The sequence below is a fragment of the Sparus aurata genome, chromosome 4 (genome assembly GCF_900880675.1).
Source record: "Sparus aurata chromosome 4, fSpaAur1.1, whole genome shotgun sequence".
In the NCBI taxonomy this organism is placed as follows: Eukaryota; Metazoa; Chordata; class Actinopteri; order Spariformes; family Sparidae; genus Sparus; species Sparus aurata.
The window spans coordinates 33,171,922-33,186,319 of record NC_044190.1 but is presented as its reverse complement, the minus strand read 5'-3'; the positions used below and the strand labels follow the sequence as shown (position 1 = coordinate 33,186,319).

General features: G+C 42.2%; 1 protein-coding gene across 3 annotated transcripts in view; it reads right to left on the bottom strand.

Moving 5' to 3' along the window:
* Positions 1 to 14,398, bottom strand: part of unc13c (unc-13 homolog C (C. elegans)) — a 105,019-nt gene that overhangs the window by 24,957 nt on the left and 65,664 nt on the right. For all 3 annotated transcript variants that reach the window (XM_030413846.1, XM_030413847.1, XM_030413848.1), the window contains one exon: positions 878 to 1,004. In XM_030413846.1, coding sequence (XP_030269706.1) covers positions 878 to 1,004 — 127 coding nt within the window. The remainder of the gene's footprint in view (positions 1 to 877; positions 1,005 to 14,398) is intronic.

Below are 14,398 nucleotides of genomic sequence, written 5' to 3'. Positions count from 1 at the left end.
CTGTGGAAGAATCAATCCTGATAGAGATGGTGTTTGAGTGACAGTGTTGGAGATGGGGCGGGTGAGTCATTACTCTGATAGACCGACAGGATGGGAGAGAGGGCACTGCGTTCCCTGCTTGCATTACACGTGTTTATATTGCAGCTATGCCTGCTTTGCCGCACATAATTATGCATGCACAATGGAAAACAGGGAAGCGTGAAAAGAAGAACAAAAACACGCTTTTAGGCTATAAATTTGTCTCCTCATCCAAAACAGTTTATGATCAGCTCCCTTAAAGGCTTTGTGAGAATAAACTGCCAACACAGATTACACGGACATGACCGTTTTACAGATTTAGTCTTCACCAGAAAGTGACTGGAGCGATGAGCTCATGATTGATAGTCCCACCATTACAGAGGCCTTTTCATTATGGTTTAAGGGGTACTGAAAAATGATTAAAACATATTTAAAATGTTTTTTTTTTTTAATTATGAACTAATCCAAAATAGTTTCCCCTGGCGTTCCACAGAGATCAATACATGGACCCTTCCATTTGTCCATGTAATCCACTTTACTTAAGTATTAGAACCTGTAAAATTTCATTTTGCCAATGAGAATTTCTTTTCTGCTAAATGTAGGCAATGATTACAGGCAGAAATAAACAGAGAATATAACACAACATAGACACATCAAAGACATTTCAACACATCTTTCCACTGTTTGCTTTAACTTGGATGTTACAAAAGCCTTATCGTGTTCTATAATGAGTTAAAAATCACATTCCAATATGTACAGCGCACGTGTGCAAATGAAAGCTTTGATCTTACAGTAATGAGTGTTGCATTTTTGTACATCTCAGCATGCACCCGTGTGTGAAAAATGAGAGGTCACTTACAGAGAATACTCTGGGGAAACACCCTTGAAGGCCGGCAGGTCACGGACGTACTCATTGTGGAACCATTTGACTTTGAAGTGAAGATTCATGTATTCAGTACTTTTGCATAGGCGGTGCTTGTCATGCTCTGTAATGCAGATTAAAACATATCAACCATATGTTAGCATATGCAGTGTGTACACTAAAGTCACAGCTCTTAAAACAGGCAGTCTCACACATGGACACAATGTGTTAAACTGTAGGGCACCATGTAGTTGCAGTAAATGTGTTTGATGTGTTGATCTGTACACAACAAACAGCACCTCACATTATGCGACTTTCTCCACAAAACTCGAAGCACAAGCATAGACACACACACATTTACGTGGATAATTGTGCAGACATCTTAATACGTATAAAAAGACCTGGGTAGAAGTGGTTGCTTTTTAATCTGACATCTTAAAAGGCTCAATTATGTACAGCCTTGAGCTCTCAAAAGAATAAGAAAATAAAAACCAAGCATGGGAATGTCTTCGGCTCGCTACAAAAGAAAGCAAGCCCTTGAATAGCTGGAAACACATTGAGGCTAAATGGCATTCGATTTTCATGTCAGCCGACATGGCTGCTGAGTCATTTAGTCCAGCTCACTGTAGACATTTCAGAACAATTAAACATTTCCATGGGATCCCCTGGAGGAGAGATGGAGGGAGTGAGGGCGGAAGAGATGAGGGAAAAAGAAAGAAAAACCAGTGAAGTAGAAACAGCAAGAGGGATGTGAGACAAAAGAGAAAAGACGACAGACCATGAGAAGAAAACTGTTCTACAACTGCAGTGGTCGGTAAACTAAACTATCTTTGCGACAGTCCTGCAGATGAGACCGTGGCACTAAGAACAAGGGCAAGGAACAAAACAAGCGTAGAGGAATTATCCTGGCAGCGCGGGGAATCATGGGCGCAACATAAAGGACGACATGATTGCGAGACATAAAACAGAAAACAGATCAAAGATGAGAGAGCAAAACAACATTTCATGCAAAAGAGATGAAACTCTCACGAATGAGAAGAGCAGATGCTCTCTGAGAGTGTAGGGCCATACCCAGAGCTCTGTGGGTGTACTTAGGAGCAGAGCAGCTTTGAGCTAAATGCTAACGTCAGGATCGGGACTGGAATTTAACTTTAACATTCAAATTCACCAGCAACTCAGCTGTAAATCATCATTTTATTTTTCAAGCATTTGTCTGGTGGTTGGTCAGCATGTTAACATACTTGTGATGAAAACCCTTTTACTGTATATCGGTGATGTTTAACAGTTCCCATCTTTGTTTAGCATGTTAGCGACCATTGAGAGCTAAACGTAGAGCAGCTGATTACGCAGAGCAGCTGATTAAACACTGAGAGATAATCAATTGAGACATTTCTGATATTTCTGATGACTTACACTTGACTACCTCCATCGAGCCTCTGGCATGGCCAAAAATGATAGAGTCGGTGGTTTGTTTAAAGGTTTAAACAGCCGTTGTTTCCTAGAAAGTGACCTTTTGTGGCCATGCAGATAATGACCGGTGTATGTCAGCAGCGATGGTAGAAGGCGGTCGTTGGGTGTGCAGACAGTGTGTCTTACTGAGACACTGGAGTCTGCACATCCCGTCTCCGACCACCAGTAAACATCGAGCTCACTGAACCATGACCATGATCTTCCTCTGACCTTAACCGAAAAAGCTGTAACTCCATAAACTTTAACCGGAACAGTTGCATTCGGAAATCCACCATGTCACATTCCCCATCAGTCAGTCCCACATTTGTTAACATTACAGCGTTGTAATAAACGCCTCATCAACCGCAATGCACAATCACCGAGCGAGTGCTGTCTGTGTATTGCATCACAAAAACCTCCCAAACGCGTTCCTTACCCGAGGCGAGCCACCACGCTCTCGCCTCACTGTCTCACTCCCCCCCTTCCTGTCTGATTCACTTTCTTTTTTAGTGACCTGCATTGTTTCTCTTCTCTGTCAAGTCTCAATCAAATTTTTTAGCACATTTTATATTGTATGTAAAGAGCCATACAATCCCTTTCTCTATGGCGTGTAGTGCAGACATCTTTTTTATCGATTCGGTAGCTGTTACAGTTTCCCCTCAGATAGTGGTGAAGCTTCATCTGATCATCTGAATGCTTCTTTGAGAATATTTTTGAAACTGATTCAAATGACGGTGGCGAACTCCGATTCATCTCGGCTTTCTTGAGACAAAAAATTGGCAATGCATACTCCATCTTACACAGGGCTACAGAAGCAGGGAATGTAAGAGAGTGCGATGGATTTCTTTTCTTAATTTTACAGTGGGTGCCTCTGAATGGAGAAGCAGAAATAAAGACACATATTCACACGCCCTTCCGCAGATACACGATACATACATTCGCGTCACATCAAAGACATGTTTAAATCCAGGCATTGTGCCCTGCCTGTCGCGCTTTAATCCTGATAAGAACCCCGGTGCTTACTCTGATGAATAGTGCAACGCCTGCCAGCCTGCACTCCACTCTAAGCTCAGAGGAAAATATTTACATATGTCCAATTAACATATTTACCTGTGGATAATGTATTCCAAGTGCACAATGCTATAGTTTGCTCCCGTTTGAATGGAGAAGAAACCGAGTGCTCCACTTTTGAAAATCGAGAAAAAGAAACTGCACCGCACACCAAAAACGCTGATCAAAATTGAAAGGGAAAGGCAGTCATATATGTGTGGCATGTACGCACGTGAAAAACAAAACAGAGACTCAAGGCTTAAGCATTAGTCATCTGAGGTGACTGCATAACAACATGGGACACATGTTGCCCAACATGCAAAGCTTTCGTTTCAAGGTTTGACAGCGCGTGTGTGTGTGTCTCTCGAAAAATACAGCAGAAACAGTGGCTGTAAAGATTTATACAGCAAAATATTGCGTAAGAATAAGTGGACAGTTGCCATAGCCACCAAGACTCTTCACATACAGTAGGTAACAGAGTGTCAGAAATAGAACCTTGATGAGCAGAAAATCACAGCACTGGCAACACTGACCAGCTGCCAAGTGGTGCGTGGAAAATGCATCCAAAAGTGGCAGAGAATTGACATCTTCAAATATCCTATGATACGAGAAATACTATCATTTGTGTTGGCCCGGCATCTATTCAAGTTATTTTCTCCTCTCACGCAGTCAAAGCCTGAGGTGGAGTTTGTTCAGCTTACACATATAGATTTTTTAACACCTTTTCATAAATCCCAGCAGTCAGCCACACTAGACACCAGATGACTGTTCAAAGTTTTTGTAAAGTCGTGCAGATAGCTGCTGAAAAGCCGCAATGATCCCGGCACCTTTACGGTTATATTCTCTTCGGGCCAAACACTAGAAAGAAGGTTGGGATCACGGCTTTCATCTGCACCTAACCTTCATAGCCAAAGTGGGCTTTGATGGCAGAAATTGCAGAGGGATTTAAGGTTTCACCTGGATTCACCTACTCAGCCTGTGTGTGTGTCACAGGAGGAGCAGGTGGTTGGAAGCAGGGCGAATGTTGAGTCGGGGTTGTTCTACCAGAGACGACCTGCAGATATTCTGCCGCAGAGGATGCGTACAGTAATATCTGAACCGAGGGATCCACTGTGGCAGTGCCGCTTTAATAACTGAGCTGGCACTGCGAGGCAGCTTATACACATACAGGATGGACACACACACACACACACACACAACCACACACAGTTGCAGTTTGTCAACCTATCTGCTCTAAGCTGTCTGTCTGCACACACACACACACACCCTCGCTGTCACACACTCATAGTCACCTAAAGGAAGCAGATGGAGGTCAGCTGGGAGACAGAAAAGTGGAGGTCAGCAGGTGTTTTATTTGGCGCTGCCAGCCAAGTTCTGCTAGCTTGCTATGTGAGTGCGTACGTGTGTATATTTGTGTGTGCGTGTCCGTGCATTACATCGACTCAAACACATCTACGCTATCAAAACCTGCACATAATTAATGTAACATGTTTCTACTGCCCAAAATATGAATTTGCGGCTGTTTCCAAACATAATATTCATCTTAAAAAACTTGATTAAAAGGTTTCAATCACTCATATAAGCCCGAACTTTATAAAGAAAACTATCAATGAGAAATGCGCAATACGTTTGCTGCATTTGAGTTAAGTAAAGAGTGACTCGTTGTTTTGTTTTCCAACAAATATTTTACATTGTCTTCTGAAATGATGATTGATTTACTGCAACAGGGCTTAAAAAACAAACGGTCTCAAAAGAGTCTTGGCAGAGTATTATTTGTACGTGACAATAACAATAACCGACTCTCCTGACAATCATGCAGTTCTTAAGGAGAAGGCTTGTCCGGCCAGTGGTTGTGTATGACAGATCATACAATGTGGACATGAAGAATGTTCCTTGTAAGTGTGAATACAGTATTTTGTGTCTACAAGTGGAAATGTTATCCTGATAGTGGCACTAAAGTAAAGGTCAGGATCATCAAATATATTGGAATACGTCTTTAGAGGAACTTCCTATCAATGTGCTTGGAACTGCAAGAGAAGCACGCACCATCACTGATGCATTGGCTTTTCAAATGAACACACAGAGTTCCAGAGTATCTTTATCAGCATTTTGTTTCTCAAAAGGGATGGATCACTGTGCCAGCTAAATATTCTGCATTAGCATTTTTCTTTAGAACTTCAAAGCCTGTGGTGTGCAGACAGGAATATCTGCCAGAGGTTGAAAGACTTTTAAGTTCTTGAAAATCTTACGGCTTTCAAGGTACGGACTCATACAGCTCATATCCTGTATCTAGAAAACGGGCAGAATGACAGAATGCGCACTTTGAATGAAAACAAAAAAAAAGATATCATTTTCCATCCACTGGGTCCAATATGATGTTTGAAAATGGGGGAAAAATTGAGGGAAATTGAGGCCGCGGAGGGAAGTGCTTTAAAAATACTGCAACAAAACAAACAGAAATAGTCCAGCTTCAGAATGAATCATCTACTTTTTTTTTTTTCCCCCAGAAAATGGTATTACATTAGGGGCGCCACCTGAAAACATTGGAGGCGACAGACTTTTTCTTGAGCTTTCAAACACAATCAAGGTCTGCTCAAAATTAATTACAGTCCTATGAACTTCAGTATGATTCATTTATCATTCATTGAGGAATTTTACTTTCAGGACAGCGATTACATTGTAAAGTTAAGGTGTCACACTTTTTCGAATGGGCAATCCGTCATTTTGGACAGTAAGTCAATTGCTATTTATTTATGCTGTTTATGCAAATCCAGCCACGTGGAGCCTCCTCGTGGTGTCATAAAGATTGCCGCATTAAAAATTTAAGCATGGCAGGCATGTGCGTGCATGAACGTATGCTATCCTTGTAGCGACACACAGACTGGTGTAAGCAGCGCTACGATGAAATATGTTTTATCCATTCATATGGGACTTCTGTGTTCCCTGCACAGAAGACACAACAATACCGTAGTTGCATGCAAATAAGGCACCAGAGTGTTAGACGTTGCTTCCCAGTGCACAGCCAAAGACTCAGAACATTTGAGGACACGGCCGGTGCTTCCTGTAATATTACTACGTGGAATACGTTCAGAATACTTAGACGTAAACGGCATTCCAGGTCAATGGAAACGGAAAACTCCTGCCTGGGTGAAGTTATTCAGAAGCGCCGTTTTCGGTATTAATGTGTGGACAAGAAAACTGTAGTTTTATGGCGTGTCTCATTTGATTGATTCTGATTAGCCAACGTGGCCTTATGGTAGAGGTTACATCGCCACCTGTTGCGCTTGGCAGCCTGCGTTTGCGTTTTCATACTGTTGGTGTGGACGGGAATTTTTTGGGAACCAGAATACCTGTGTTTGTGTGTGTTGGCTTGACCGTTTAGAAAAAGGCAAGTTTAATAAAAGTTATAGTAGAAATGCCGGCAAGGCTGAGTCTGTAATGAGCTGGAGATTAACGACTGGTTGATACCCAAATTATGTGCTTCATCTGCAGTTTATTAAGAAAGTGATGCAGGGGATCAATAACAGGCTCCCGCAAAATAACTATGCCGGTCCACACACACACTTCACACCGCTCTCTCTACATCACTGAACTCCCTCGCCACCCTTTCCCATTATTCTCCCTCTATAGTTTCAGCCAAAAATACAGCAACAGGTTCAATGCCTGCGTCGTTAACGGCAATATGATGTGACACAGTAGAATTATGACTGTAACGGCTTTGGTTAAATAAGACAGTGATGAAGGGAGGACTTTCGCTTCATCTATTATTTTAAAATCTCTTCCACACAGCCTTTCTTCCGAACTGCATTATACTGTGATGGTGAATTTCCTGTTTATGCAATCATGCAAATGGCTCGGTGGCAGTGTACATTTGCACCTTGCCACTCTCTGCTTCCTGGACAACAGCAGATCCCGGCACTGTTTACTTTATCTCGTGTGACATTTTCATTGTGGGCCATTGTGATTAGTAGTACAGCTGTGTAATAGATAATGAGACCGGCTGAGAAGATAATGATTAATCGCCACACCCATCTCATTTAGATTCCACTCCACCCACGCCTCTGCTAATATATATGAAGATAAACAAATGTATGAGCTAGCGCTGCAATCAGTCCACTTAAATAGGCCCATCATATCTGTGTGTATCGCATCATGCTTGTGTGTGCGTGTGCGCACATCTGCCGTCTATATGTGTGTGTGTGCCTTTGTGCCCTGCTGGTGGTAAATAGTGTGGGCTGTCCTGAGGGAGGAGTAGGCTCAGGGTCCCTGGTGAGGATGTCATCTTGTCTGAGTCAGCCCACAGGGACGGACAAACTCACAGGAGACTCACTCACTCTCTGCCTCATTGATTTAAATGCCGTGGATATTATGATGAACTGCGGCGGTACACCACAGCATTTCCATCCCCTAATTACCATTCGGTGAATTTCTCCATAGGAGCGTGTGGTTGGACAGATTTGCTCGAGACAAAAGGCTGGAGGACCGGAGTTGCAGCTGGGGCCAGTATAGTTCCTCTTTGTGACATAATTCCTTCATCTTGGCTTCTGACCCAGTTCTGTCAAAGGGCCTCCTAAGCCCTATCAGAGGGGCCCTACTGACACAGCTCTGCTATAACACCAGAGCCCACCAGAGACACTAACTCCTGTTGATGTGACTTAAGCATAGACTCTAATCCATTAGGACAGAGTCAAACTAAGAGACCACTCTCGGTTCATTATCGTGAATCACCACTGTAGTCTCATATTTCACTCGTCTATTTCATCTGTACGAACATTAAAGACACAAGATTAATGAAGTATCATTTCACAACAGAAGGTTGTATAACAGTGTAGTTTGTAATCCCTTTAGGCTACGACGGAAAACAAAAATATGCAGATGGATTAATAATTAATGAGTCAAAACAAAATGAATTTTTGTATTTGAGTGTGGAGGATGAGATTTGGAGTCTCACAGACTGTGGAGGGAAGCTGCTATGTAGTCTGGTGGTACAGCAGCAGATACTCCTGTTGTTCTTTGGATGGGTGTTGCCTCAAAGCATCCATCTGCTCGGGCCGCCTCTCACCTTGCCGATATCAATAATGCTTGATAGTATTAATGACGTCTTGCAGAGCCTTCCTGTCCTGGGCAATGCACACACCTTACTCGTGTATGATGTTTCCAGCCAAGGTGCTTTCTATTGCTCCTCAGTAAAAGTTGACAGAAACTTAAAATATACTTTTTGGGTTTTTTTTCCCCTTTCCCTCAGTGTGCTATATATGTTCCTGTGCATGTAAAATATTCTTCAAAGTAACTCCTCCCACAGAAAACACCACTTATGAGGCGTTTCAGGCACTTCACGAGCAGTCTCGTCTTTAATATTGTGACTTCTTGACATCACACTACATCACCGTGTCAGACATTTGCATGACTTCTGCCTATAATCACTGTAGAAGCAAAGCTAGAAACATGACAGAGCAAACCAAACACACACAGTGAGCGGTGCTGGGTCAGGCATGTTAAAGAGGACCAATCAGAGCAGATTAGGTATTCAAGAAGGGAGTCTAAAAGGAAAGAGGCAGGATACAGTGCTGCTCCACTGGGCTGGATGGAGATGTGCGGTGTCCACGACAGGTTCTTTTCGATGCTGTTTCACAGGAATCTAACATTTTACTGTCATTACATTTATGAATGAATGAATGAATGAATGAAATAAAATGAATGGATGAATATACTAAATTAACATTATTGGATTTCATTACAGGTGGGAATGTACAGAAGTCTAGGTCAACTCTCGGTTACTGTAGGTGGATTTGTTCATCCCACAAAAATGCAGCACAGACGGGAACGTCACAAAAATCGTTATCACTGAAATTGAACCCTATTCCACTGGACTGACCGTCTGAGAGATTTTATCAGGAATTTATGAGGTCTGCATGTATGGAATAAATGCACTACCTGCAACATTCAGCGCTTTATGAACTCAATATACTCTATAAAAAGCTACGCACAAGTGAGCTGAGGCACGGAGGGATCAGATCTGAGTGTGCAGCGCTGTGCTGAAAACTGCAATAAAGGCATTAGACACAGCAACAGGAAAACAGACGAGCTTATTAAAATCACACTGCAGGACAACATCCAACCTTTAGCCATGCCCCAGCCCTGTAAACAATGTATTTCTGTGGAAACAAAACTCCCCCCTGAAGAGGCAGGTACATTAATTGAAATTCAATTAAAATTTTCCACGGAGTGAGGTTGTTCCAACAGGCTGAGGATGAGTTAATGGGCTGCTGGAGCATTCGATTTTTAATGACATGCTCCAGAGACCACGGCCATTAAACAGCTATACAGTGGATATACACCGTGTACTGTAGAACTTCATCACACGAGTATTGTGAAGTCGAGAAGAAGCGCTACTTTTTCCTCCTCTTAGGGAGGACTCCTTGCTTGCCGCTAAAACACAGTGCAGTTATTCATATAAACCCTGACTGTAATTATGCACATGTTTGATCTGGGTCAACATAGTGGATCTCCTCTTTTATCAGATACACTGTGTTTATCTTAAGTAGAGGTTTAATGAGCTGACTCCACACGACCTAACGGCTGATACTTATTCCAGTCTGAGCTAAATCTCACGTGATTCCGTCAGTGCTCCCTAAAAATAATAATGACGAATGATACGTGTTTTTCGGATCTAAAGTGCACCCTTCTGAGTGCTCATCGTGTAGCTCGTGAATGCCTGAACGAGAGTTATTTCAGCTCGCCATTCACTCTCTCACAGCCTCCTCTTTCTTTTCTCTGTGTCTTATTTTTACCCTCTCACTTTTTTGTCTTCCCTTCCGACCTCCCTCTGTGGTCTATCCTTCCCTCTCCTCCTCTCACACATTCAGAGATTCTCACAGAGACGCTAAAATTAGCAGCATCCATTTCTGCACCAGCACAGGCACCAGAGGCCTTCGAGCAGGAAGCAAAGGATGCATCAAAGACTTCATTAAGTAATGTGCGTGCACGTGTGCGCACGCGGACGCGCACGCAGCGGATTCTCTCTTTTATTCTCATTCATTCCTTCGCACCAGGGTGCACGACCGAGCGCTTGCAGAAAAAAAAATGTGCAGACAAACGCGCCTGCACGCACGCCCGGACACACACTCAGGGAGAGACGTAGACAGAAAAACAGGACATTCTGGCCCGCCTCCTTCGGGGTGTCTCTGTCAGCCGCCCCTGCCAGTTCTCTGCGCCGTCTTATGTAAACAGGTCACTCTGAGTTATTTCCATTTGTCTGAATGAGAAAGGCAGGCAGCAAACTGGCTCAGTACCCACTCCTACCACCTCATTATTGTCACTCATTGTGCAAAAGCACAAACGGCACATGCAACAATGAATGAATGTGCACACACACATGCACACACACACACACGCACAGTAGGATGAATGTATTTGTGTGCAGCATGCAGAGATTACATGTGTGATCTGACGACGTCTGACGATCATCTCAACACACAAACACTCGCATAACTTGAAAACTAAAGCAAAAATGGGATTGGCAGAGGATGGGATGCTTTTCTTACATGAAGGATGCAAAACATCGACTCAAAGACGACCCAGCTAAAAGCGATCAATTTCTGGTATTCCTCCAACAATTTCTATCTGTGGATGCGCAACTGAATTAATACGTTTGATGATCCTTGTAGAGTAGGGTAATTAAATCCCCCGTGGTTTGCCCTGTTTTCTATAACATTTAGCCAATGATGTTCTCATCTGTCGCCACACTTTCCTCTGGACAGCTGACACAGTCAAACATGTATGGGTGTGCCAGATACATTTATATGTATAAAAGAACATTAACTTTGCCATTAAAACTCAATGAGCATTCACGTGAGTAACATATTAACTTCACGCTGCTCATATCACTCGGTGTGTCAATGTCGTTAAGTGACGGTCAAAATATCCACACGAAATGATGGGGAATCCATTAGCTTTACTTCCATCTCTCTCTGAGTAGAAGGACTTTTCCTCCAGTGAAACATGAAACAATTCAAGAGATGAATGTAAAAAAACTAAACTAATGGATCAAGTCTTCTTATATACATCACTTTTTTTGTTTTATTCTGGCAAATTACAACAAACCGGCCACAATCTTAGAATGTCCACTCAGGCATGAGGTGTATTTTCATCTGTAAAAAGGTTTTTGATAATAAAATATAAACACCATCCACATGTTGCCACACTGGTTACACAGCAGCTATGTATCATGAGGTAATATGTCATGTTTAGTGGACAGGATAGTAAGATATTAATGTCTATGTACATCATCGTCATCATATCATGCAACAAAATAGTCCGCTCACATGCCTGGGATATTGAAAGTGAGTAATACAAAGGATCATTCCATAAAAGTAGGCTCTGCTTTCCAAGTTGCAACTGGCACCATCTGGTCTTTATGTGGTTTTACAATCTATACAGTAAAACACATTATGTGGTTTACAATGTGCATATTTGCACCGCAATGTTAAAAGGTTTATGAGCTGTCAAACTCCCAATTTCACTGCTAGCTTGTCTACACCAAACCAGACCCAGAACTCTGACAGCCAGTAGGACGGACGAGAAATGAGCAATAATTCATACAAAGTGCTCCTTTGAGGAACATGACAGTCAAGACTTCCTCCTGGCACGTGTCGCTGTGGGCGGGCGGTGATGTACTGACAAGAGGAGGCAAAGCAGGGGAAGAGGGGTTCGGGCTCAAGGAGCCAGAAAGAGGGTATATGTGACTGAGTGCATCCATGATTCTTGTCTCCTTTCGCAACACGGACACCCTCAGGCCGATCAGACGCATACACACACAAACACACACACACTGCCCAAACCTGCTATGACAGCAGTCAGTAACACCCTAGGTGGTCACATGCCCAGCTGCCCTGACTCAGATATGAGCATATACACACCACATCACCACTGCGCTCTTTACTGATCTACATAGCTGTTTGCATTATGCTTCAAAGACTAATGATCTCAATATTTGTTTGTTTTTAGCAAAAGTCTTTATCACTTTGTCATGTAGGTAGTGTTCAGTCTTTGCTCATTTATATCAATTTGCCTCCTTACTGACGTATACACATACACTGCTGACACATTGTTCAGTGTTGAGTTACTGAATACAATAAGATGTTAAAAATGTGTAACTTTTTTATCTTCAAAAGCAACCTTAGATGTTAATGAGACTAAATGCTTGCTATACTCTTGTGGTACCACTGTGATTTCCAGATATGCAGATTTATGCTGCAGTAAACACGTTCCCATGTGTGCTTTTTGTAAAAATGTCCCAGTTCTGGCTTTAATTGTGACGAAAGCTAAAAAAACAAATCCACCAAAAAAAAAAAAAAAAAAAAAAAAACTGTTTATTTATAAAACACATTATTTGGTGGTATTCCCTTTATTTCTGGCGTGATCTGAGCACTTTGGACTGTTGTCGTGTCTTAAGCCAGATTGCTGGATTACTACAATCCTCTACACTGAATTTACAGTATGTCATTGGGGTGGATTGTGTTCAAAATGTGGCGGCTTGTGTAACAACAAAAACCTACAGTAGAGAGGCCAAAATTCGTTCAGTAAAAAAATACAGGAGACACAGTTTCAGAGAGCGGTGCATTGCAAGATGATAAAATAAGGGCTGATGTCTGAATCATTCATTTTTAAAATGCTTTTTCTCTTCGGGGCAATGGAAGAATATGGCGTTACAAGTAAAAACATCCTGTTTCCACCCAAAAGGCAATGAAAGGCTGAAAATGTATAACCTAACCATAACCACCAGTGTAAGATCAAGGCTACTGACAGATACATGGCTGCCGGCTTTGTTTTAAGTAAATCCTACATCAAAAGTCTCACACATTGTGCTAGAAGTGAAACATCGTGGAAAAAGTAAAGATTAATGATTTAATGTAAATCTCAGTTCACATAATCCGAGACCTCTTCTTGCTGCTTTATAGCTTCTCATTATCTCGCCACAGGAGCACACATCCATCTGTGCACGCGCACTTAGGAATCAACACGTCTCATTAAAATCTGACGGATGGGCACATTTATATGCATATAGCCCAAACACAATCTGCATCCAAAAATCATATTGTATTTAAGAGCAAACGATAGCGCTGCATCTATACATGCTTCCTATGTGCATGTGCTTACAGGTTTGCAGTGTCTTCACTTGGCACCTGGTCGCCATGGCAACTCAAGATGGCTTAGCATGGAGAAGGCAGCAGGTATGCGCTGCGTAGATGAGGATAAATCACCAAACGAGCGCTTTTGGTGCTTCTCTGCCTTTTCTCTTACACACAGTGTGAAGAGCAGTCTCAGTATTTGACCTCAATAAGATCCGAGCTTTTCTCGCTGCTATCTCTCTACCTCTTCTGTCATCATTAAAGTAGCAAAACCGTTCTACATAGAGGTGGTTCAAAGGAATTCAACCAGGGCAGGGAACAATATGTATCATATAAGATGTTCTACTGGGTCCACTATCAACCCATTTTCACCCGTTATTGCTGTAAAACGCAATCTGTATCTGGACATGTCAGCCAGATAAGGATAAATGCATGTTTTTGTGAGGTGTCAATGTGATTTGATCAGAATGTAAGTGGATCTGCCTGACCACATCTGAAAGGGGGGCTGGCTCGTATTGTGTTGAGATCTTAGGTAGGTGTCAACGCAATCCCTACATAACATTACATTAATACAGAATATAAAATATAGGATGATGATTAAATTAGGAGTGCGAGCAGGCAAGAAGGTGACTTCTAGATCTCTTCAGACCATGTGTACATACTTTTTTATAGGCATTGGTGAAGTTGAATGATGAGGTAACCTTAGAGTAAAAAATTGTTCAGGTTGTTTGCCAATTTCACTTATTGTGTTGTTTTTGCAGTACGTTCAGTAAATACTGTATCATGCTCCTTATTTACATTGAAACCATTGCATCCCTGTTTACGATCTTTTCATGTGGTGACTGTGTGACATTTTGTAAAGTCTGTTTCAATCTGAGGGACATAAATG